This window comes from Acanthochromis polyacanthus, chromosome 13, assembly GCF_021347895.1.
Source record: "Acanthochromis polyacanthus isolate Apoly-LR-REF ecotype Palm Island chromosome 13, KAUST_Apoly_ChrSc, whole genome shotgun sequence".
NCBI lineage: Eukaryota > Metazoa > Chordata > Actinopteri > Pomacentridae > Acanthochromis > Acanthochromis polyacanthus.
This window is the reverse complement of record NC_067125.1, coordinates 34,189,300-34,216,070: the sequence shown is the minus strand read 5'-3', so window position 1 is coordinate 34,216,070 and position 26,771 is coordinate 34,189,300. Positions and strand designations below refer to the sequence as shown.

The following is a 26,771-nucleotide window of genomic DNA, read 5'->3' as shown; positions in this document are numbered from 1 at the left end:
AATAGCTTATGGTCTCCCATCAAAAAGATGGCAATATTTCAGGGTAACATTTTGTTTTGACTTGCTAAACTCCAGCCTAGTAAGGCATACGAAGCTAAGTGAGGTGATGGTACGTCTTCTTTATTGCACAGGCTATTAACAGGCATTGCTTCAACACAGACTAATTCAAATCAAAAATTTACAAACTAAGCCAAGCAGTTACTGAGTGTATTCAAAGATGGATTGGTCCTTGCAAAATAATAAACCTACCAGGCAAAAGAACAACAATGGTAATCATTCAAGTGCACAGTGTCTTTCAGTGCTCTGGCCTCCTGCGTTTGGCCTTCAAGAGCAGCCAGGGAGCACTAAAATTTCAACCAAGCATAACCATTAAGGAGGCCAGTTACTCTAACCTCTGTGTCCAAAGATGCAGCCAGTCATTTCAGTGGCTCTTCTCTTCATAGCTAGGCAAATCCCTGGCCACCTCTAATCATCATCATCATCGTCATCGTCATTGAAGTAAATGTGTTGTCCTCTTGGGGCAGACGCCCACGTCCTGCCATAGCCCTTACTGCTGCCTGTGGGTTTCTCCTGGGTGGTGATGAGGTCTATGATGGCTGTGATGACAGCACAGTCTTTAGACTGGCGGTTCTGCCAGTCCACAGGAGCTGGATTACGGATTTTCTCCTGCAGCAGAGAATCCAGTTCGTTCTTTAAACTCTGGGGAACAAACAGGAAAAGACAGGTGAGTAAAGAAACCAATCAAGGCAAATTTGTTAATGTGTGTGCGTCGTTTACCTTAACGAGGTGAGCGATGCGAGCTGGAGATCTGAAGACGATCCACTGGTCCACTGCGATGGTGTCCTGGTCTTCGTCTTTCTGGATGGTGATGTCTCCTCCAAAGAACAGCAGTGAGAATGGGGACACCTCGGTACAATCGTACAGGAAGATCTGAGGGGGGACAGAGAGATGTTGCGGACACACAACAACAGGAGTATTACAACAAACACGTTAACACATTCAGTGACAGGGAGCGGCATCATTATGACACACCGTGCCCGACAGCTATTCTGTGGTGTGGGCTGAAAGTGTCCCATTAGTGAGGAGTGGCTGTGCGAGTTTGAAATGTGCTTGTGCCTCCAGTGTTAGGAGAAATGTCATCTTGCCCCATCTGTGAATCTCGCTAATGTGTTACACTCGTCCCCCTCCATTTTTCTTCTCTTCATTTAACTGACAGCTCTTATGGAGAGTAGTTTGACAAATGATGCCCAAAATGAAAAAAAAAACTAAACAGTTTTTCTTTAACGTGCTTTTCACAAGCCAGGAAATAGATGTGATGTAATGTACTCATCTGTATGCACAGACTCACAAAACCTACTTGGCTGTAAGGTCAAAAGCCACAGAGACTGCATAAGCAGCAGACTGAGGTGAAACAAAACCTATTTCAGCTTTGAAGGTAACAGGTGGAAGTGTTGGAAATTAACGTCGGCGGCGGTAGAGAAAGGTGGAGGGGGAGAAAACAAGGTAAAAAGCAAGGAGACAGCAGGGACAACTGCATTTACTCCATGAATGTGTAATGTAATGGACCACTATGGGCAAGTGCGTCAGAAAAGATAAAGTTTAACGTCATCCCTCACTTTCATTCCTTTTATTCTTTCTACGGCCCTGCTCTTCCGCTTCCTCTCTCAGTAAACAAATGACCTTGACAATCTCACACTCTCAAAACACCTTACTTTCAAAGACACAAATGCTCAGCACTGTGCGCAAAATCCCTCACATGCAACGAGGAAAATAACATTGGTGGCAGTAATGACAGTAAAATACAGCACAACACTTTTCTTCCTGAAGACAAAGGCAGCAAAGTGAGAGACAAAGGCAAAGGCAGCAAACAGAGAGGACATGAAAGGTGTTTTTCTGCAGAAAGGAAACATTCACAAAAAGAGACAGCACAGAAAGAACAAAGACCGACAGATGGAAGGGAGAGGAGAATGGGAGTGTGAAGAGGGGCAAAAAAAGGAAGAAGAAAATAAAGGGCGGCAGTCAGGAAACTGCATTGACCATTCCTCCCCCCCTCCTCCAACCTCACCACCTTTTACATTGTGTCTGGGAGCTTTGAAGCACAAGAGCCTTTGAGAGTGAGTTGAAAGGCCGTGTTTTAATCAAATATTCATTAAGTGCAAAGCTGGTGTGGCACCACTGCCAACCTTTAACCACTGGCCCATCTTTCCACTCAAATGCACCCTTCAGAGGGACACATGCTAAATCAAGGAGACACACAGCAACACGCACTCAGACGTAAAAACTCGCAATATCCATACAGCAGTTCTGAAACACTAATAACACACACCACAGTCCCCTCGCTTACTCACACTGCTCGTTCTCATCTTGAGGTGGTAAATAAGCCACGTATAGTTGAACTCCGTCTCCTCAGCGTTGACAGATTTTGGGTGAATACACACCTTTCCATCAGCCTGCGTGTATACCTTAACCCTGAGAACGATAAGATGGTAGAGAGTGTATGCGTGTTGGTTAGGAATAATGGAAATGTCACACTCTGAGCACTTCATAAAAAAACCCAAAAAGCACATTTCTTATTAACATTTTTTCTCAAGTGACAAGAGAACACAAAGGGGAAGCTTTTATCACAGATGAAAGTGGAAATGGAAACCATTACACCTCCAACCATTACAAGAAAGTTTTATGAAAAGAATCTGCCAAGAATACAGTGATCAAATTACAGTTCTGATAATGAATGAACCCTTTAGTGATTCACTGAACAAAATTACAGTCATTAGCTTTCATCTTTTGACACTTTTAATTCTAGGACCGTTGTGATGGGCACTGCATAAATGAACCATTATTGAAAAAGAATAAATGAATCATTAATACAAATAAATATTATTTCAAATCATTAGAATCTGGGATTGTATGAAGACACTTGGCGAACCAGACCTCTGTATCACACCACTCATCTCTGCTACATTAGCTGCAACTTGCATAGTATCCCAAGTCTGTAAAGTCATGTGACAGAGGCTGAAATGTTCGGTGGGTAACATAGATTTGACCTGAAAAAGAAGAACTTTTTTTAGCAACATTGATTGTTATTGGTTGTAACTGTCAGATGTTTTGCATAAGTATAATGCTACATCAGTGGAGTCGCACTGGTTGTTTATTTTGTCGCACTGGATGTTTATTTCGTCACACTGGTTGTTTATTTTGTCGCACTGGATGTTTATTTTGTCTCACTGGATATTTATTTTGTTGCACTGTTTATTTTGTTGTTTATTTTGTTCGCACTGGATGTTTATTTTGTTCGCACTGGATGTTTATTTTGTTCGCACTGGATGTTTATTTTGTCGCACTGGATGTTTATTTTGTCGCACTGGATGTTTATTTTGTCGCACTGTTTATTTTGTTGTTTATTTTGTCGCACTGTTTATTTTGTTGTTTATTTTGTCGCACTGGTTGTTTATTTTGTCGCATTGGATGTTTATTTTGTCGCACTGGATACGTATTTTGTCGCAGTGTTTATTTTGTTGTTTATTTCGTCGCACTGGCTGTTTATTTCGTCGCACTGGCTGTTTATTTCGTCGCACCGGCTGTTTATTGCGTCGCACCGGTTGTTTACTGCGTCGCACCGGATGTTTATTGCGTCGCACCGGATGTTTATTTCGTCGCACCGGATGTTTATTTCGTCGCACCGGATGTTTATTTCGTCGCACCGGATGTTTATTTCGTCGCACCGGATGTTTATTTCGTCGCACCGGATGTTTATTTTGTCGCACTGGATGTTTATTTTGTCGCACTGGATGTTTATTTTGTCGCACTGGATGTTTATTTTGTTGTTTATTTTGTCGCACTGGATGTTTATTTTGTTGCACTGGATGTTTATTTTGTCGCACTGGCTGTTTATTTTGTCGCACTGGCTGTTTATTTTGTCGCACTGGCTGTTTATTTTGTCGCACTGGCCATTTATGTCGTCGCACTGGCTGTTTATTTTGTCTCACTGGCCATTTATGTCGTCGCACTGGCTGTTTATTTTGTCTCACTGGAGGTTTATTTTGTCTCACTGGAGGTTTATTTTGTCTCACTGGATGTTTATTTTGTTGCACTGGTTGTTTATTTTATCATACAGGATGTTCATTTTAGATTAAAAATCTCTCCAGAATGTTTTTTTAAACAATCTCCTTTTGCAACACTTGCAAATTGTTTATTCATCTTTCTGTGTATGAACAAATATAAGCCGCCAATCCATTGGTGATACAAGATTTAGAAACTGATATAATGTAGTTTTCAGCTGACGTAAGAACCGTTATTCACTGAACTTTTAACACTGAACCAATTTCTAACCACACAAAAGGCTTAAAGGCCCACAGGAGTCAAAACAACAGAAATCTATTGCAGAGGCTTGGATATAAACGGTCATAATGCAGATATATGTACTTTCTGAGCATTAGCATTCATTATATATATCCTGGGCAAAATTTTTTTTAAACTGATTCTTTAAGAATATTTAAATGCTTTTCAGAGATTTCCATCATATTTCAGCATTATAATGCATGTTCTTCACAAAATAGGTGTCCTTTTTTTTTTATCTGTGAATGCCTAATGTGTGTGTGTGTGTTTTTTTCCCATTCACAAATTGTCTGCCCAATTGTCACCAGCACCAGAATAAATTTTGCACAGAAAAAAAAGGCTCAGAAAGTTGAGGTTGAGAAACACGCGTAGAATGCTGAAAGTAACACCATGTTCCTAACTCCAGCGTGTCAGCCAGACAACGCTGACCACAGGGAACAAGCTGCTTGTACCAGACAGCAGTCGGACTTAGCAATGACGCAAACAAGAAGTGCTTAATCAAGCAACGAATTCATTTAAAAATTGCAGAGCTGCGGTGCAAACAAGAAAATATACAACTGGCTTAGTGTGGCAACTGCACAGAATTACTTATGCCGTTTAAATGACCCTGGGAAAATCACTGTGCACCTGGTTCTAAAGCTGTCACTGAGACAGACAAACAAAGTGACAGCCCTGCTTTGAGAGAAAGAGAGTCTGCCCCTGTTGCGTGCATCTGTCTTTTGCACACAGGTCACAGCCAGTGTGCATATGACAGCTGCCTTAGGGCAACTTTATGACTGCATTGATCTCAGGCTGCAAAAGTGGCTCTGTTTAGGACAATTTTCCCAACATGGTGTCTGTGCAGTCTCAGATAACCATCACAGGACCCTTACTGAACTCTTACCTGAGAGGTTTGATGAGATATTGTAGTGTGAAGGCTATTTTTCCGTCTAAAGATCAATAAGAATGATTGTGCACTTCTCTATCTTGTACTGCGCAGCCCTTTGTAGTCTGTCATAGCTCATCTTTCTCCTTGGATTAGCAGACTCACCCTGGCCTCTTTTTGCTGTGAGATGGTCTGATCATGGCCACCTTCGGGTACAGACCGGCGACTATCACCGCTTTGATTAATTTCTCATTGTCTGTTGAAAGAAAGACCATTAGAGGACGGATAAACGCCCCACATCATATTTTATACTGCTCCACAGCCTGGTTAACAGATTCATAGGAATGAATGAACACAAAACTTCCTTTTAGTTACCTGAGTTGACGTTAGATTTGGGGTCTTTGGGATCCCTGCTGCTGACGAAACCTGCATGCATGAGATGTTCAGCAAACTGGCCCTTCATGTTGTGCAGCATCTAAATTACAAAAGAACAAATTACTCCTATGAAGACATTCTTAGATGGCAAGACAGAAGTCAAAATATAGTCATGGACCACCTTCATTTGTTTTCCACAAGGCACTTCAGAGTAGAGCTCAGCAACCAGACTCACCTGGAGTGTATTGGCAGAGAGGAAATTGTCCCAGCAGTACTCCCTCTCATACCTGGCACCACGCTGCTTAGCTTCCTCCCAGCCCTGGTCAAATTAATGCATGATAAATGAAGGCAGGATCCAGCAAACAGGGATAAAAGAAAAATCAGGTGTGACAGATGATGTGGCACTTTTTACCTGGAAGGCATTAACAATAGTGAGGTGGTCACTCTTAGAGTTTCTAGACAGGACCTTTCTCCTCATGTCTGCCATCTTCTCTTTGCCCTGAGAGTTACAGATGCATTAAAGAAAGGTTATTCAAAGCTTTCAGTGTAATTAAGAAAGCCAAAGTGTAGAGAGAAGCAGTGTTCTGAAGTATGTGTCACTGCGGACATAAGCTTTTAGTCTGTGAACTCAGAGCCTTACCAGGGGTATGAAGAAAGGGTCTTTGAAGCTGAGTGAAGCCGCGATAGTGAGTACGGGGTGGAGGCAGCCCAACAGTGCTCCAAACAGGATGAGTTTACCGATGTGAGGCTCCACAGGGAGACGAGCCAGGTGGAAACCCAGTGCTGTCAGATTCTCCACTCGGTCCAGGGCGTTCTAACACGACACAGTCACAATATCCAGCAGAAAAGCACTTCTCTTTAGTCATCTACAGCTCAGCATAATGTGCTTTTAACCACATCCACAAAAAAGGAAATGATTTGACAATTCAAGGGCATTAATTAGTTTAAGTGTGTAAGCTTAAGTGATTAATACCCCAGCAAAGGGAAGGCTCTCCCAGAAGACCAGAGTGTAGTTTATATGCATTGCTTGCTTTTAAGATGCTGTAATTAAGGCTTTGTAAAGCTTCCTGGAGCCACTCCTGTAAGTTTTATTGTCAGATGCAAGTGCTGCTTCCTACCTCTATTGATATTCATTGTGTTTTAACCTTGTTAACACCAAATATTGCGTGTTTAAATCTTTCTAACCCTTGTTATAAGTACTAATTTCTCTTTTGGCCCCCTTTTTTCACCCCATCGGCCTCCCTCACTGGATGATAAGCTACAAAGCAGCCTCTCTGTTACTAGCAGATTTGAGGACAATAGAAATAAGACGGGGCACTTTGAAAGCACTTCTCTCTTCCAAAATGCTTGTGTTCCCCAAAGTGCTATTATACTGTTGTTACTGGCACTACAGGCATTAATTGAACCACTTAATTAAAGGTGAAACAATTTAACTTAATTAACTAGGTGATTAGCAGAAAATGAATACATAACTGTTTTTGTATGTACTTATAAATATATTTGACGTTCTTAAGTTTTAGCCTCTCGGTTATGTCGATCTGCTGCTTTTCTCAGTCTTATGCAATAGCAATTATTTTTAGGTTCTGGACTACTGACTGAACAAAGCAGATCTTTGGAAGCAATAAACCTGGGTTTTAGGCAAGCATTTTATACCCCTTTCTGACATCTTATAGAGCAAACACTTAAAGTAATTGGATAAAGTGATTGGTAGATTACTCAATCACTAGTTACAGCCTTATAAATAAATCCTCAACACTTTTTTGAAGGATCTTTACTCATTCTTACCAGGTCTGTGAGGTTCTTGATGGCTAGGTTGACAGCCTTTTCAGTGGGAGGGTCCAGGGCTTTCTCCAGGAATCGACCTATCGACCCGAGCTTCAGAATCTAGACAATGTACATCACATTAAATTTTGATCAGCAAAAATATGTCAGAACTTGTACTTAACTTTTGTTTCACATTATCTAAGTGCTTGTCATTTGTGGCCAACACTAAACTGTGGCCAATGCATAGATATAGTAACATCTGCTGCAATTACTTTAATGTGTGTCTTCTTACTACAAGTACACGGTACAAAGCGTGATAGGATGCATGTGATAGAACAACCAACAGCGCTGGTTAACATTAAGAGTTAACCACATTAGCATATGTCTCTAAATGCCGGCCATAAAATAATGGTGATAAAAGCTTATTCTGTGAATATGCACATTTACTAAATGGATATTCACTTCCACTTTGGAAAGAGACTTTTAAATTTGCTAAACATCTATCTGTGGCAAGCTGCAGAGTAAGGAAGCAGCAACAATTCTATGTTTGACTAATAGGGTGATGTTTTAGTGCGCATTAGAGAGTCCGCTCAGGGTTAGCATGCTGTCAGTGTTTCTCTCACTTTAAGGACAGTCTGATGCATTAGTCCGCCTCTCACCCACTAGTTGCAAAAAACACATTATACACATACTCAGATACATTCAACAGAGCTAGTGAAAGACGCACACTGAAACGTACAAACCAGTAAAGCCACTGGTGAGAACAATCAGGGCCAACACTAGATCTGAGTGAACTTTGGCTTAATGTTCCATTAGCACTGGCTAAAATATGTCTGCGTGGAGAATGAGGATTTAAAAAGAGAAAGAAAAAGAGGGGAGGGGAAAGAGAGAGAGCAACCAAAGGAGAGGCGTCTGTTCGAGTAAGAGAACGAGGTTCCAGAAGAGGAGTGATTATATTGTCGGCAAAAAGAGAGAGAAAGTGTTGGAGAGCAAGGGGCATGAGTCAGCCCAGGATGCTCATCCCTAGTTCTCATTAGGAAGTAGAGGCTGTAATTCAACACAAGACCAAAAACAGCAGCACTGTCCTCATTCCCTCTCTGCACTTACAAAACTCATTCAGAACAATCTTGTCCTCATCTCAACTCCCAAGCCAACACCTATTTATCTCTCTCTGTCAGTCTGTCTCACTCTTTCTCCCCACATCCACAACCTTGATCTGCAAGCAGAGCTCCTCCAGCGGCGTCCTCATAATTTCAGGTAATTGATAGGCATCGAGCAGGCTGGCCCTGAGACCATTGTACAGATGATAGCACTTCCCTGGACACACTCTGGATATATGTCAAGAAGAAGAGAGTTGGAGAGAGAGAGGGGGAAAGGTCACATGTTATATCAGTGCTGTGACAAGGGTTTAATTTAAAATCAGTGGGATGAAACTGCACACAGGAAGCAGCTCCTGCTAATTGGGCCTTGATGCACTTTGATGTCAGAGCTATCTAACAGAACAGACGTCTCAAGTCACAGACTGGAAACAACCTGAGAGTGACAACACTTTGCCTGTCTTGGTGTTTACAGATGGGGGAGCAGGAAGGAGTGGGCTGATGGGGAAGACTGACGGATAGCTCAGATGACAAATGGATGGAAACATAATTCTTCTAGATTAGTATCGCATACCCAGAGGCACTTGCATAACTTATGCCCTCATTATAAATATATCTACCAGTAACCCGGTGTGTAAACAAACACACACACACACACACACACCTGCCGGCGCGTCCTTTCCTCTGTTTGGCATTGGCCAAGCTAACCCACTCAGCTGTCATGGTGCTGATGTTGTTGTTGGTGTCGAAGTTGGTCTCCTTAATCTTGCCTCCATCTATCACATAAACAACGTCATCTATGGTGATGCTGTGAGGAAGAGTGGAGAGAGAGAGAAGGGAAATAATAGAAGTAAGATCAAATAATGCAGAAAAAAAAACACTTCAAAGCAGCCTGTCAAGAATGCTTGGATAAGACTCTTAGACACACACAATCATTCAGAAGTAAAAAATAAAATTCAGCCCTTTGGTAGGTTTATATTTAGCAGAGTGATGTGAGGGGAGTGCGGAGGGGAAGCAGCTTCTCAATTTACTCAGTTAGTGCGAGTGCCAGGCTCTGTGAATGCATTAACAAATTGCCTGTCAGAGGGTTTTCCATCCAAGCCTAATATGACAGCATTTGTAATCTATCCTAGAAATGCATGCTAATTAGCTCCAAATCCACTGTTTCCATTAATGACATGAGACCCACAGCATTATACTTGTAGACAAAAAATAACACATGACTGAATATGACTAAATGTCCTTTTCTTCTAAACCTGCCAGAAAAACAACTGCCAAAAATAAGCTGTAAGTACAAAGGCCAGACAAGCTACTCAACATGCACACATACGCACCTGGTTTCAGCTATATTGGTAGCAATCACAATCTTTCGAACTCCAGGAGGAGGCCTTTTGAATACCTGGGAGAAGTGAGAGAGAGAGAGAGAGAGAGAGAGAGAGAGAGAGAGAGAGAGAGAGAGAGAAAGATGAGACATGACTTCTCTTGTACCGAAAAGGGAATAAAGCAGGACAATCGGCAAGCACAGAGACAGTCGGACAAACAGACAAACACAGAAATAGAAGAATGCTGACCTGTGTCTGATTAACGGTTGGCATGAGGGAGTGCAAAGGGATGATAACAAACCGGTCTGAAACACAACAGGACACAAAACAAAAACAAAGCACCAGTCATCAATATAAGATACAAGTGCTAGAGCTTGAGAAAACACATGTTTTATGATACATCTTAAATAATCTTGAAAATCCTGGTAAAAACACGAGGAACTTAACTGCAGTTAATACTGGTTATTTTAAATACATAGTAAACTGACTTCACCTTGACAGAGTATTTAACTAACCAGCAGATTTTTTAAAAAAAGGATGTCTTCTGCCAGCTAAGCGAAATCTCTGAGGAAATACATTTCATAGTCATTGGAAAAAAAAAAATTTAATCTCCCATAGATGTGTGTGTGTGTGAGGGTCAAGGCCAGAAATGATTTCAAAACAAATTCTTACAGTTCATTCTAATAAAATAGACTCATTTCAAAGATTTAACCTCCTAGGACCTGTGTCCACATATGCGGATACCTTTTTTTTTCAATAAGAAGGTATTGTTCATAATAAAACAACAACAATAATAACTGAATTTTAATATAATAGTAATACAATATAAATAGGATAAAATACAATAAACATAATAATCAGATATCAGATAGTATCTGATTATTATATTTATTGGTTACTCCTCAACTCAAATAACTAGAAGAAATCTAAAAAGCAAGCCCAACCAAAGCTCAGGTCTCAGGAGGTCTTTACTCTGCTTAGAGCGATAATACTTTGCGCTTGATATGGTTTATCTAAAAAGGATCCACAGAGCCATTACCACACACAAATGGACACTGAAAAAGTTTAGATTTCCACACATTTCTAGGACAGCAATCCCACAAAATATTTTCTCGATCTTTTGACTAATTGCTAGGTCTATGAAGTGACCTAAACAGTGAATATTCTTCTCACAGTTTTCTAAAACCCAATAAGCTTTCTGCCAAACAACCAACTGATTAATTATTTTAGCTCTGCACATTTTTCAAGTTGTATATCTGTCCAGAATTGGTATCCAAATTATCACGCTTGAACGTATATCAATCAAAGTTTATTTCTTTACAACAGCCCAAAGGGTGACCAAAGTGCTTCACAGTGAAAAACAAGAGAGTAACTTAAAACAGGACAGACAATCAAACTCGCACCTACGGGAAAATTTAGAATAATCAACTAACCTCAGCTTATTTTTGGACTTGTATATGTACTCCTCTTATACTCAAATTTATGGTGAGCACAAAGAAACTCTTTCCGTTCGGCGGAACAGCATTCACACATACATCATTCTGCATGATAATATCATGACACACTCTATACAAACCTCACTGGCATGCACTTTGATGTGACGCATCCTGGATGTATGTTGCCGTGTGCATACCTGATCTGAACATCTGCTGAGCCATAAGCAGGTCGTTGAGACTGCTGATGTTGTCCCAACCAGGCAGGAAGACCAAGATTGCCCCTTCCTGACAAAGACATGACATTACTGTGAACACAGCCCAAAGATAGAAAAAAAAAAAAACAGCAAGGCTTCAGAGTGGAAAAAAAAAAAAAAACAGCAAGAAACAAACTGCCAACAGAAACAAACAAGCATTACACCGCAACTGAGCCAAGTGAACGAGGTGCCCGTGTCCTCAGAGGAACCGAGCCAGACGAAGATGGCTTGCCCTGAGCTGCCAACCTCCACATTCAGCCATACAATAGGCCTTGGCACTTCAGCCTACATCATTATGACAATAACATCTTTCCACTACAGGGCAGCCTCTACTTCACATTAGCAGAGGGATGCTCTCCATTCTCTCGCAGCAGCAAAGAAAAAAAGCAAAAAAAAGAAAAGCACTTAGCCACTTGGGAGATACACACACACACACACACAAATGTCGACTTACTTAGAAAACAGCAGCAGAATAACAGATTTGTTGGTATTCCAATGTGAGCAAATCTCTGCACATTCAGCCGTTTAGATTCACATTAGAGCTGCAATGATTCAGGGATTAATCAATCAGTTGTCAACCATTCTGGTATTTGACAAATCTGAGTAATTCTTTGAGACAAAATAAAGCCAAACTTCTTGGAATCCAGCCTTCTAAATTTGGTGTTTACCGGTTTATTGAGATCTGACCAAACAGTAAATTAAATCTCTTTCTGTTGGAGGCAAAACAAAACGCCTGAGGAGATCATCTTAGGCTTCAGGAAACCCTGACATTTTCAGAATTTTTTGATATTTTATGGACCAAACAAGGAATAAATGAATCAAGAAACAAACAACAGATTAATCAGCAATAAAAATGATCTTTAGCTACAGCTGTATTGATCACTTATTGTACATTTGGTGTCACCGACAACAAAACCATCAATGCCAGCAACGATGCAATGGTAAAATAAGACAAAGAAACCTTTAATGATTGATCAGGAATAATTCAATTACTGTAGCAAGAAAGCAAATGCAGAAAAAATTAAAGCTATATTTTTTGAAAATTACAGTCACCTACAAAAGCAGAAATTACACACATTATCAGATGAACAAAACATCTGTGGAAATGTAAACCATGTTTTTCTATAAACTTTTCAATTAGGACTTCTTAGTATATCAGTGTATAATGCTGTCACACCACCAGTAGCCATGCAAAAACATGACATGAACAAAATGTTGCGTAAAACGAGCCATGTTTACTCTTTTAGAATTCTGGACAGGAAATGTCTGATTAAAGAAGTAAACAGAAACCAACAAGGATTTTTTTCTTTTTGGAAACGCTCACTCATGGCTATGACTGCTTGCTTTATTCCTAATATGGCTTCTAGCATATAAAAACACCATTCGGACATGTTAAAAATACAAAAACTTGATTTTCATGTGAAAAACAGTTGAGACAAACATGAAGGCTCCACTTTCTGACAGACACACATGTAGATACGTTGGTACAAAGCAACCCATGACAGCATCTAAACAATGCTTTATGCACCAGGCTGGAAAGGAGAGAGATAAATACGCTAAATCTATCTTCAGTGTTGCTACAGAAACAATATATCTACCCTAGACAAATAATAGTTCGGGAAGCTATAAATTTCAGACACCAGGGCAAAGGTTCTGGGAACCATCTCCTCGTATAAAAGACCTAAATTTAACAAAAATTAATCTCAGGATACAATTAAGCTGATATAAAAGAATCCACTCTTTAAAAAGAACTCTTATTTATTTCCTGAGAGACATGAATGTGATATGAATTTCAGAGATAAAAAGTAGGCTCTGGCCCCTGAGAACCTCTGCTTTTTAATTAAAGCCAATTATTATTACCAGTGCTCAACCACTTGGGACCACATACGTGTGTGTTAATGTTTACGCATGTGTGAAAGTGAGGAGAGAGATGCTGACGGTGTGCCTTGTTACAACTTGATAGAAATGCATCATTACACACATGTAGAACAGAGGGAGGCTCTGATTAATTCTAACTGAAAATTAAGTAACAGTACAGAGAGCTCTGTAGTGCTGGCCTCGTATTTGGTAATATACACAACAACCCACACACAGTCAGAGAAGCACCCAGCAGGCGTTAATGAATGCCTACATGTCAACCCCTAGGTGTCTAATCACAGACCCCTGCCACATAATTAACCAATCATCACAGTCGAAAGTCTGGCAGACGGCCCATATCCTCGGTTCAGAACGCCGTCGTGGCGAATCAGCCAGTTCCCTCTCAACCGTTTGACAATGACACGGCAGATCAGCTGGTCGACTGGCTCAGTGTGGCCGTGACTGATGGAGATGCGGCTTCATATGGGAAAGGATAATTATTCTGTCCATCTGCATTAGTCACTCTACATTCTAGGCCTGACTTTTTCCCTCTCCTCCTCTCTTGTGTACATTTTTCACAAACGCAGCCACAAACCATTCTAAATAAATCAAACTTAGTTCCACTTGACTTGGAATTGCACAGTGAGAGCAAATGTGTCAATTTTACTTTCCTCCCATCACTTCTAGCATTTAATTTACTAACTTGTCCTCACCCTGAGCATTTTCCTCTTAATAGTGACAACATGCTGCACTCGCTGGCATTGTTTGTGATATTGTGCTCTATCGTGCCGGTTGTAAATGTCGCCGCTGGTCAACTGAGACTAGAACTGGCAGAAAAATACAAGAAATATCCTGCAAAAACTAAAAGCCGTGGCAATCACACAAAAAAGGATACTTTGATCTTTTATTTGAGTTAGTTGACATTGTAATTAACATGTTCACAGACTGGAATAAGCAGTGAAATGACACAGAAAAGAGGAAACTTAAGAAGAAAAGAAAAAGGGGAATGGATGTGCAGTGAGAGAGCATCTGTTCGATCACTCATTAGCACAGATCTGCTGCCAGGGTGAGTGTTATTTCCTCTGATCTAATGTCACTCTGTGTTTGGAAGCTGGCCCTCCTGTTCCTTCCATCTGCTCTACCTAGGAATGTACTGTAATTCTCTCCTTTTGTCAGCCTAATATTATTCAATCTCAAACTATACTCCCTCTATACTACTCCTTGCTCTCCATGTCTGTGATGACAATTTTAAGATTCTCGTGTCCAAGAACATAAATCACAGAGTCTCTGAGACCAGTTCCAGTGACACAAACCAGATTACCTACAGCACATATTTACTTTATCAAAATACTAATTTAAGACAGAAAACTTTGACAATCTCAGTTGGCTGCACTGACAACAGAGACAGGGCTACACTTACCTCTTCGTTGAGCACAATATAACGGATCAGTGCCAGGATCAGCTCCAGATCAATTTTGTCATCACCGTCTAACATCTCCAGTGCCTCGATGGTGTTGTCAGAGTATCTGTATAAAATGGAGAATACACAATCAATAAATACCCACCATCTCCTATCATTCAAAAAGCTGTTTCTATTCTTACCTTACGTCACGACAAAGGAAGGGAGACCAGTCAGGTTTTCAAATACAAACACAATATTTTAATATATCTTAAGTAATTAAGCACAAAAGGAATGAGGTGTGACAAATGTTTACATCGGGAATGAGTGGAGCGCATGAGCGAGGGAAGATGTGTGTGTTGGTGTTGAGTGCAAAAGGAATCGCCAACCGAACCAAAACTAAACCAAGCTGTGGAGCCAAGGAGAGAGAGACCAGGTGAGCTTTTGCAGCCTCCTAAAGCTCCACCAGGTGCCACATATTAGTCTAATGACCCTCCCTTTCTGCCAGCTCCTGCAGGAGCTGATCACCTGCATGAGCAGAAAGGAAGGGGTTGTAACACTTTACCTGTTGCTTGAGCTGTCACAACTGTGAATTTTATGTATTTACAGACATTTGCTTACCTTTTCTCTACATGTTGTGTAATTCATGCATCTATGAAGTTCAGTATGACACTGAATCTGTATTTTGTACAAAAAATATTAATGCAGTTTTGCCCTATACTTGAAATATTTGTAACAATAATTGCTTTGCTCTTTTTTCTGTGAATAATAGGCGTTCTGGTTGGAAAGCTGGGGTTTGAACTGTTGCAAATTACTCTGTCATAGACATAAAAGTTCTCAAATATCTAAATTCTCCTCCCCAAATGTTACCTTTGAAATAACGGCAGACAGGTGACAATGACGTCAGACTCAAGACATCTGTGTAGTGTTGAACAATTCAAAGACTATCATAGTCCGTGAATTGTTTTTGTCTGTTGAAAATTAATAAGAATGAAAATTTGATATCTACGCTGACCTGCTATAACAAAGGAGCACTGACAGGTGAAGTGTACAACGCTGATCATCTTGTTACAATGTAATGTTCTGCTGGGAAATGTTGGGTCCCGGCAGTTATGTGGTTTTTACTTTGGCATGTACCACCCATCTAAAAATTGCTGCTGACAAAGCTGACCCCTTTACCACATCACTGAGCACTCCCTGACAGCGACAGCCTTCTCTAGCAAGATAATGTGCCTCACAACAACACAAAAACTGCTCAGCAATGGCTTGAGTAACACAACAAAGGACCTAAAGTGTTGATGCGGCCTCCATACTCCCCAGATCTCAGTCTGATCGAGTCCTGGAACAACACTGGTACATGGAAGCTCCATCCTGCATCCTACAAAACCAAAAGGATCTGCTGCCAATATTCAGCTGCCAAACATCACATAACACCCGAAAGGTCCTGCTACCACGGGTTGTCAGGTCAGAGCTATTTTGGCAGTGCAAGGCTGTTTTTGGCCCTAAACAATATTCAGCAGGTGGATTTATTGTTGTTGGCTGATCGGCCGAGGTGCTTTCTGTTGAAACTCTGTGTGTTAAACATAAGCATGTATTGAGTGTTCAGTGCAAACTAAACTTACATTTGTTTACATGCTGGGTAGGATGTAGTGCACAGAAGGTCACAAATATTTTTTCTATATATGATTTTTGTATATTTTTCAAACACAAATGAAAATTTAGCAAGACACGTCAGCATGAATGTCAAAATACATGACACAAAGCTCTAACAACATCAATATAAATCATGCTAAGAAAGCAGAACAAACCAGTCACAACGCAACATTCTTGTACCACTTGAACCTAAATAATACTTAAGCATCAAGAACTTACTTTGCATACAGTGCATCAATGTACAGCTCATCGTCTGGGAATTCAGGCAATGTTGGAGTTCAGCACACTTTCTACAGCTACACCACAGCAGACGCAATCAAGTTTACATTGTCTTGTGTTTGCTCAGTAAGACTGAGCAATAATAATGGCAGTAAAGGAAAGAGACTGCTTTCCAAACAGTAGTACTAAATGAAGAGAAATGTCTGTTGAGAAGAGCATGACATCTCAAGTGGGCTCCTAAAAAATGTAGAGGTCGTTACAAGATGCAAAACTGCACCACACTTTCAGAGGTGGTAAAAGCAAGTCATTTGAGGCTGCAGTTTTCAAAGAGGAGCGTGTAAATAAAACACCTTTCTTCATGCCTTAAGAGACCTTGCAGCTGCCTATGGTGTAGGTACTACTTTCAAATGCAGACGTATGAATCAGTGTTTACGAGACATCTATCAGACAGTCAGGTGCTCCAAAGCACTCTCTCTTTTCTGTAAACACTTTTCCAATCAAAAGAAAAAAAAATAGAACACTCTGTATTCAGTCTTTATACATGCAGGGCTCAACTTCAAGTTGAAATTCAAAAAGACAAGGGTTGTATTTATTTAAAACTATGAATGTCACAAACCCAATTCCTCCCATTTCCCACCTAAACAACACATTTATCAACCTGGCAGCTGCTCTGCCAGTTTAACCACCCCGCGGTTCTCACTAACTCACCTGCCCTTCAGTGTGCGTGCATAACAAGGCCAGCTCTCCTTGTATTCAGCCTCTTTCTCCTCCTTCTCAGGTCTGGAGTGGCGTCCCTGCCAAAAGCCTCTCTTCCATGAAGGCCGACGGTCCTGATTCTGGGGGCGATACCTGGCAGAGAGTGATCAACATCTTACTATAAGACCCCACTAAATCTAAAGTGATGCTGTGAGACCATTTGTATTTGTATCAGTACATGATAGGGGTGTGACAGTCTTTGTACATGTGTGTTTTTGTGTTCTGTCATTCTACCTGGTCATTTCTACTATATCCTCAAGTAGGAACTCCTCCACTGGGAACGTCAAACCAGGGATGTGGATCATTGGACAGTTGTCTACAGGGAAGATGAGATGGAGACAGGAGCAAATTGGAAAGATTCATATCCTTTTAACCACAACCCTTTTGCTAAACACAATTTTGCCATTTGCATACCAAAATATTTGGAAAATTTCTCTGCGTTGAGCGTGGCGCTCATGAGGATGATCTTGAGGTCATCCCGTTTTTTGAGTAAGTCCTTTACAATGATGAGCAAAACATCTGACTGCAGGTTCCTCTCATGGATTTCATCCAACACCAGGTGACTCACACTGGACAACAATCTGACAAGAAAATAACAAAAAACAGTTCAAGGCTGTGGTTGATTGTAGGTGAAGGGGCTGTTTTAACTACTTCCTACCTAAGCAAAGAAGACCAGGTTTTTAGTTTTGTTTGCCAAACAGTTTCTTTTGTTCACAAGTTTTGATTTATAATTCCTAAACCTTTAAATTTAAGTGAAAATTTATTTTACATTACTTGGTTCAAATTGCGGCTACCTGTTTCTGTCTGGAGAGATTTGCCAGAAATTTGAATGATTTGAATATTTGGCATCAACTGCTTTTTTTTCTCTGTTCCTACAAATGTCATCTAAGGTATTTACAAAGTCCTTTAAAAAAAAAAAAAAGAAAGTCCACACAGACTATCAACTTGTACACTAGTTGCTGTGCCAATTTCCTTAATGCCAAAAAGTTGAAGCATTTTGTCAGACAACCGTAGTCCCAAAATGACTCACTGGAGTCGTGCCAATTCTGAAAGACCATGGAAGCAAGACAACAAGGCAAAGCTGGCACTCTCACTTAGTCTGTGGCTTTATTTTTTCCTGAAGACATTCAGAATGCAAGGATGAGCATGCAGGGATGAGTCAACAGAGGCTGTGTATGTGTGTGTATGTGTCTTGATTTTCTGCCTATGAGAATGGCGACCCATACAAATGAATCTTCCTCAGACAGTAGAGTCAACCACAAATCAATCGGGACAAAACAGAGTGACACAAAGGAAGGGCAGCTGCAACGGACAGGGAAAGCAGAGAAGAAATGCACTGAGAAGAAGCGATGAGGATAAGAAAGCAGATATGGGAGCAGACTCACGGATCTGAGCGAAGCCACTGAAGAATAATGCCTGTTGTACAGTACAGGACCGAACCTTGTCTCCGTGGTAACCGGCTGTGAAATAGGAGGAAAGAAAAACTTAGAAAAACGGTCTTTACATTTCTGAAATGACACAAACTAAGACGAGTATAAAGTGGGATTCACTGATAATTTCCCTGCATTCAAACATGTTTTTTTTAGAAGCAATATCTTCTCCGCCTGTACATGAAAGTGCACATAAAGCCGAGACTGATGTTGCTATAAAATACTGCTGATACTGAAGCTGCTAACTAATAAGTAATGCAATGGGCTATAACACGTACATTTGTGCACACTCGCTTTATATCATAATTTGCCTATGTATTAGCCAGTGATAAAAGTGCATTCACTGAAGCATAAAATGGTTTCTCGTTTATTAAAAAAAAGCAGAAACTGCCTTTCACATGACATCTGAAAAATGCATCACTGACAACTGAACCTCATTAAAGGCATTGTTGTATAATTGATGCATGAGTGATATTTCAAAAAGAGCTTACACTAATCTCAGGAGAAATAACACTGAAATAAATTGTGTATGAAGCACAAAGTCCGGAGCAAAATGACAAAGCATTTCACAAAACCAACACACAGTGAAAATTACAAAAGCAGTAAAACAAACAGTGGACTTAATAGATTGCTAAATATGCCAGATAACCAATAGCAATTAACACGGATACTAAATACAACATGCATACAAATCCTCTAAATGGTAAAACATAGAAATGACAAAGTATAGAGATACCAGCATTTCATTTTACCACATATAGCAGGTTTAAAAAATTCCAGTGAACTACTGAAGGACCAGCTTGCCAGAGGCCAGGCCCTGAGTTGCCTCAGGACAAATAGGAGCTGTTGGGCCTCTGTTAACACTCCTGACACTGTCTGCACAGAACCACATACTGATTTCTAAATTGCAATAATATCCAATAACAGGTGGTTATATGACTGTTTACAAACACTCTGTAGTCAGAGCTTTCAGGGTCTACCTGCTTTACTCAGCTGGTAACTCAGCCTCACATATTTCAAGAGGTATCATTTTCATTAACTAACTTGACTGTGACCAGTAATTTTATTAGGCTATGTTAGCTCAGAAGAGAATAAAAGGTGTAATTAGATATCCGTTTAGCACAGCATTTGTGAGTAGTCGATAACACTACAATAACTGTGAAATTCAGCCGGAGTTGAGGAGGCAGAAAGAGGCTACCATGAGATCATGCTCTTCAAATGCAAACAAGTTCTCCATTATATCTGCCAACCTAAGACAGTTTGAAATGTCATTGCTGAGAAAGTCCATGGTAAAAACAAACTGCATATAAAAGGCTGGCGTAGTTTCCAGGTCTGAAAAGCCATTGTGCCTTAAACCTGCATCGTCTCTAACACACAGCAGAGAGCAACACCGCTGGTTGCAAAAAAAAAAAAAAAGAATGCCTGATTGCACTGAAGACTATGAGGAAATGCACAACTTTCTTATTCAATAAACATTTTCCAGTGAGTTCATGGTCTCATTTAGGGCTCAAACGATTCCTCGAGTTATTCGATTACTAAAATTCCTCAAGGCAAAATTCTCTGAATCCAGACTTCGATTAATCCAGTATATGCAAGACCCCAGGTCACTAACTGGTGGACCGCAGTCCGAGTCTGGACCCAGACCGATACACAATAAATTATAAGGGGATTTTAAATTTGACGGGACACATCTGCTCTAACCAGCGCAGCTTTTCTAGTTGCAGCATTTAGCAGATCAGAGGCCGAACTACGGAGGCTGTTTCACATATTCAGCCTCAGTCAGAGTTAACAGCTCTGAAGGTGGTTTTCAATTTTCTTTGTTAACTCAGATTTTCATCTTTAAACTCATCCACACAAGCAGGAGCATTTAATGCTTAATTTGACTCCTTTCCTGCACAAAATGAAATGATCGCAAACAGGTGGTTTTAATGGAGAAAAATCAGGAATATAAAAATTTATGACAGTAAAAAGCTGCGACTGGAAAGGATGCAAGACGGGAATGCTGGTAGAAAACTGTTAAACATATTTGTTAAGTGCATTTATTTTTCCCGCTGGTTTTGATACTGTAATGTGTACGCCAAGCATGGAATCCAATTACTCGATTAATCGCCAGAAAAATCAATAGAATACTCGATTACTAAAATAATCGATAGCTGCAGCCCTAGTCTCAATTTCTAGTTTCAAACCTCATTCGATGCAGCATGATGTCAATTTTTTAAATTATGGTCGCATTTAGGTTAAAACAGATGAGAGAGCAGGGTATGATTACCTTGTGATTAAACTGTCACTACTGTGTGGCCATGTGAAGTGTTGTCGAGTTCTCAGCCAGCTCCACCCCTCGCTTGTTACGTCTGCGTTGGTGAGGGTCAAATTCTAAACTTGAGGCTTCATAATGGTCATTCACAAACCAATAAGTGTCGCCAGTGGCTACATCTTTCATATACAGGCTGTGGTTATGAATGAGATTAACTTTATTTACTCTAAAGAATTCTCTTCCCTGTGTTCATTATAACAACGCTTCAAAAAATAAAGCCCACTAATTCACTTACTGTCTGCATTTACTGAACTGTGAAGATTAATACCCTGGATCCCTGCAAATAAAGCTGAAGATGGCAAAGATTAGATTCGTGCTGGCCAATTTGTACTCAGTTTTTTAGCTGCTATGTGGGGGGAGCTGGTGTATCATTAGTAGTTTAACAAAGCAGCTTTTGCATAAACCCACAGAGACACCCATGGTCTAATCAGTGACAGTAACGGCGGGAAGCAACAGCACGACCGTACGAACAAAGCTCCTTTCCAAATTGTCTAGAATTTATTTAAGTTCTTTGATGCAAAACATTGCTTTAGTTGTTGCTTTATCTCTTTTGAGACTAGCTATGAATCATAACTATGGTAACTTGAAGCAAAAGAAATGAAAGGAAAAAAACAACACCCCATGGAAAGATTTAGAAAATGTGAAAAGTTTTTTAAAATCCATTCTAGCACCTTGTTATCTGTCCCATTTCTTTGACAGTAATTATTTTGTTGCCCATCTTTCTGCTTCTAATCCCCTTCATCTGTCTCCCTGAACATTATGTCTGACTTGCTTATTTTTCTTCTCCCTAACTGCATGTGTCTCATTCTCCCACTTACTCTATATTCTGTTGTATAGAATTCATTTCAGATTGTTGAAGCCTCTGATCTCCTAAAGCTCTCTGCTCGCTCAGTCTGCATATGACTAAAATACTTCTCTCCCATGCTTTGCCTATCTATTAATGCACATTCTATTCTCGCCCTTTCGTTAAGAAAGTCCTTCTGAGAACATAATCACATACAGGCTCAACAGTAATATAGACCCGGCATACACAGTTTATAATAAATCAGTATTAATGTGTATGTGTAAAAAATTATATATAAAAAAACACAAGCTACATGTCACATGGAATATCTGTGTCCATTAACCTTAGCATTTGAACGATTTACATACAACTTAGCTATACCATAAGCATTTATTAGGACCCTGATAAAACTGTTAACTGCAACAAAATCATTGTTTCTCCAAATCTGTCTGAGTCTGACACAACCAGCCGACTTCTTATCGACTGTATTCTAAACCGCAAAGGCTCAGCTGTTTTTTTCCAGCCTTGTAAACACAAAGTCCAGACTGCAAACCAGACTATGAAAGACAAAATTAGGGAAGGAAATGAAATGGTTTCTGTGCCAGCTGCAACAACCTTCCCAGAAACCCAAACAACTGTGACACTACTCTCCACCAAGTCAGTTGTAACATCTCCGATGCTGGAATTTGATTTTCAACTCCAGGCGCTTCCTTTGGTTCCTTAACCACTAAACTGATTGCTGCGTGGTAATTAAACACACAGTACTAACATTTTATGCATCAGCAGATGTTTGAAAAGAGCTCCTTACCTCTGCAGGCGGATTTGGTAACCACAAGAATTTCCATTCCCAACACTTTCTGCTCTCTCTGCTGCTACACGCTCTGCTACCTGGGATAAAGCGCACACATACAAAAAGCATTTAGCAACACAGTCAGTGTTTTGAAATACAGCCAAAAGATGTAAGTGCTGATGCAGATAATATACGTACACACAATATCACAGACCTTAGCAACCACGTCAGTAGGCACACAACAACGTATAACACAGTCGGGCCAGCAGACTACATACCGAGATGGCACTGATGCGACGAGGCTGTGTGCAGACCACACGGCATAACGAGCCCATGCCTCTGTTGATATAGTCATCGAGGATGAACTGAGTGACCTGGGTGGTCTTTCCACACCCGGTCTCCCCACTCACCACAAGAACACGGTTAGAGTTGATCAACTCGACGAGCTCCTGTGGATGGAAGCAAGAGAGAAAAAGAGAAAGGAATAAAAGACGAGTAGGATAAGGGTGGCAGCAAATGATAAGAATGAAAGGTTTCAGGAAATATGCAGAAATTTAGTCTTAACACAAATGGTGTGGTTCATGAGGAGAAGCATATGAAATCACAAACTTGCCTCTTTCTTCCCATAGGATGGTAGTTTTTCCCTGAATTTCTAAAGAAAACAAAAAACACCAAATAAAATCAATAAAATCACAAGCAGTTGCTCTCTTTTCTCACAATTTGATTTCAGGTACAGCTTTTGCACATCCAATGATCTGTGTAATTTAATTAAGCTCAGCAGATTACTGATTCTGCATAGTGGCTTAATAATAACTGTAATTTTCCAATGTTCGCTCAGTGGAATAACAAAACAATAAAACATAACAACAGTGAGACAGCGTGACAGAATAATATGGTCTGTAAAGGATTTTAAATAATATTTCACAATAATTGGCACATCCATTAATTTGTAAATCCCAGAGTAACCGACATAGCAATAAATTCTTGCAAACTAAATTATCAATTATTAACTCAGAAGCACTACACTGAATTGTCTCCAATTATTTGTTTGCTGCAATATATATATATATATATATATATATATATATATATAAAATCAATTCAACAACAGCTGTCTAGTGCACTAGTCAAGTTGACATTTGTAGGCATATAATTTAAATTACTGATTGTCAAGGAAATGCAACCAAATCACTTCTTCAGTAAGCTACCACTGTATATGTCAAGCTTCACACTAATCAAGACACTCACCAACATTTCTCTGTACTTTGTATCTGATGACTTGCTCTGCAGATCTCTCTTCAAGTCATCATCCAGTGACCTATCTCTAACTACTTCTTGAAATAAGTACTCCAGATCCTTGTCTTTCCTTATCGGTTTCTCTTCCTCCTCTTCTTCCTGATCATCTTCATCCCATGCGTCTGGAGGCTCATCTTTAGCTGCTGCTGCAGAGAAGTAACTGCACAAACACATTAAATGGCATAAATATCCATAATACAGTGGACTACCTGGAGCACCCATAAATACCGAATGGTATTTTTGGAGAAAATATATGTTTATTAACTTGTATCTCATTTTCATGCAAAGTTACCGTTGTGATTTCTTCTGGCCTGAACTAACTTCTTCTTCTTCTTCCTCAGTTTTGACTTTCTCCTCTTCAGGCATATCCCCATCAAAGTAACTAACGATCATAAACATGGTAATTAGAATCATGCTGTCAGCAGCTTTCCCATTTTCTCCATCACAAGCAAGAAACTACACTGGGCAAGGTGCAAATGCAAAAGCTTTGCAAGCTGTTCTCACCAGTGACCACTTTTATTGGCAGCTGTCTGCCAGTTGTCAGATGTAGAGGCTTTACTATCCCTGCTGCCTCTGTCCAGACCAGGCTGGTCGTTTTGGACCGAGTTAAGCAGCTTGGTAATGTGCTGCTCTCGGGCCTCATCCATCTGGACCACTGCCCGCTGCACACACAAACAGAAAAAGCAAAGTTTAGCCACGACCCTGCAGTAACTAAACCTTGCAACTTAATGTTACACCAAGGCTTGGAAGGGCTGGACAATTAATTAGGCTGAAATTGCAATTTGAAACAATGCAATTAGCAAATCACAAAGGCTGCAATTTAGTATATAAGTTAAGTGGCATGTTTGACACAAAGTTTAAATGTCTGTATAATTGGTTTTTGAAATTCATGCCATTGTCCTTGTTCAGCACCCACACTTTTGACAGTATCTCATGTGGTAATGCTCCATCATTTGCTTTCTTTTACACATTGAACACTGAACTAAAGCTTGGGTTTAAAAAAATGATATCACAACTAAAATCATACTCACAACATCTGTCAGAAAAATTGCAATTAGACACATTCCCCTTATTGTTCATCCCTAGTATAAAGCATTGAAAAGTTCCACCAAAAACCATTGCGCTTTATCAGGGCGGCAAAATACTTCACCTGAAATAAAGAACATCTCTAACAGCATCATCAAAATGAACAAAGATTTACAAGCAGAACTGAAGAACAAATATTCAAGGAAAGAGTGTGATTGATGAGGCAATTTTCTAGGAGAGCTGCAAGAATCAAGCACTTTATTGACTGCTTGCGAGTTAAAAAAATAAACAGCAACTATTCAGACAATCGATGTATCTTTTCAAGGAAAATGTCTGATTACTCAAGACTGTTAAGGATGTCATTTTGAGGTTTATAAAACACAGATCAGCATTTTTCAGCATGTTCTGACATTTTATTGGCCAAAGAAACTAATAAGTTAAATGAAAAAAAAAATACTGGTAGATTCATCAACAAGAAAAATAATGGTTAGTTGCAGCCCTAATACATGAAACGAAGCCGGACTCTGAGCAAATATATTGCACATCAATCCTAATCGCAATACCTGTCAGAAAAAACACAACTAGACATTTTTTACAAATCAATCAGTGCAACTTTATGCCACTGAAAAATTCCACTGGATCCCAATAGTATCTCTTAACTCTGTGAAATCCAAGTCTCAATAGTATACGTCTAAATTCAATTTTAAAATATGCTATAAAAATAATACTTCTTTACTTGCAGGCTGAAACTAATTCTGCCACCCTTATATTCCCATTCTAAACCAATGAAAGCAGACTGTCTAATTTTGTTTACATGCAAGAGAAATTACTATGCCTGAAATAACAAACACATTTGATAGCAGCACCAAAATTAATACAGTTTTATGAGCAGAACTGAAAAAGTAATACTCTAAGTGTGTCTAACGTTTAGGTAATTGTCTGTTCACCAAATTAATCAAGAGACAAGATTTGTGAAGACCCGGGCAGCTCACCATCTGCAGGATTTTAGCCCACAGATCAGGGTGCACAATCTCTGTGATCTGAACATTTTCCAATTAAATCAACTGATTCTGCACACACTGTAGTTGTCATTCGGGGGGCAGACCTAATGATGGTTAACCTCATTTCTGTACTGAAGACCCTGATCTCTGCTTCCCAAAGACTTATACCTGCAGTTATAAAGGCAAACCTGCCCTGCACATCACACTGTGCAAGAGTATGCACCAATACACAAGTCCTACCGATCTCCGGTCAGCCTGTTTCCTCCTCACGGCTCCGTATCTTGCGTACCACAGACCGATCTCACGGCCCTTCAGGTGTGGAGGAGGACGTGTTCTTTGGCCACCTTCGTCTCGGTCCTGGTCAAAGTCGGAGCTGTGTCCTCTCGAACCTCCTGCACCTCCACCTCCTCTGTCCCATCTCTCTCTGCTGCCATCTCTGTAACCACGACCTCCTCTTCTGCCCCTTCTTCCTCCTCCACCGCCATATCCATAACTCATACTCAGAAACAACCAAAACCAAACGGCTGTCAGAATCTCTGTTAACCGGCTGCGGTTAACAACAGGAACGATGGCTTGTAACGAGTGGCTAACGCTACTTAGCTACAAGCTGTATTTGTGGATTTGTAGATCAGAGACTTAAGTAAAAAAGTACGTGGCTACAAACACAGTCGATTTCTTTAAAGCTACATGTAAAAATTAAATTATGGTCCACAATTTTACTCATTAAACAACAACATGCTGATGTACAACTGTAACGGCTCAAACGCCTGCTGGTTCTTATCCGGCATGTCGCAGAGT

General features: G+C 40.1%; 1 protein-coding gene across 1 annotated transcript; it reads right to left on the bottom strand.

Moving 5' to 3' along the window:
* Window positions 1-99: 99 nt before the first annotated feature.
* dhx36 (DEAH (Asp-Glu-Ala-His) box polypeptide 36) lies at window positions 100-26,771 on the bottom strand. The gene is made up of 26 exons (XM_022201189.2): window positions 26,214-26,771; window positions 24,451-24,608; window positions 24,239-24,328; window positions 23,899-24,106; window positions 23,264-23,302; window positions 22,929-23,099; window positions 22,669-22,748; window positions 18,718-18,792; window positions 17,747-17,913; window positions 17,567-17,648; window positions 17,285-17,425; window positions 14,726-14,831; window positions 11,392-11,479; window positions 10,008-10,063; window positions 9,771-9,835; window positions 9,101-9,244; window positions 8,550-8,667; window positions 7,361-7,459; window positions 6,216-6,389; window positions 5,988-6,074; window positions 5,811-5,894; window positions 5,576-5,675; window positions 5,366-5,456; window positions 2,349-2,469; window positions 778-930; window positions 100-699 (listed from the first exon to the last, which is right to left on the bottom strand). Exons 1-26 carry the CDS (start codon window positions 26,469-26,471, stop codon window positions 466-468), a joined length of 3,189 nt encoding a protein of 1,062 aa, XP_022056881.2. The 5' UTR covers window positions 26,472-26,771; the 3' UTR covers window positions 100-465.

Coding starts and splice junctions, on each gene's coding strand:
- dhx36 (XM_022201189.2), bottom strand. CDS start 26,471: ATGAGTTATGGATATGGCGGTGGAGGAGGAAGAAGGGGCAGAAGAGGA. Junction 5,895..5,987: donor CTATTGTTAATGCCTTCCAG/GTAAAAAGTGCC, acceptor TAATTTGACCAG/GGCTGGGAGGAAGCTAAGCA. Junction 2,470..5,365: donor CACAGCAAAAAGAGGCCAGG/GTGAGTCTGCTA, acceptor TATCGTTCTCAG/GGTTAAGGTATACACGCAGG.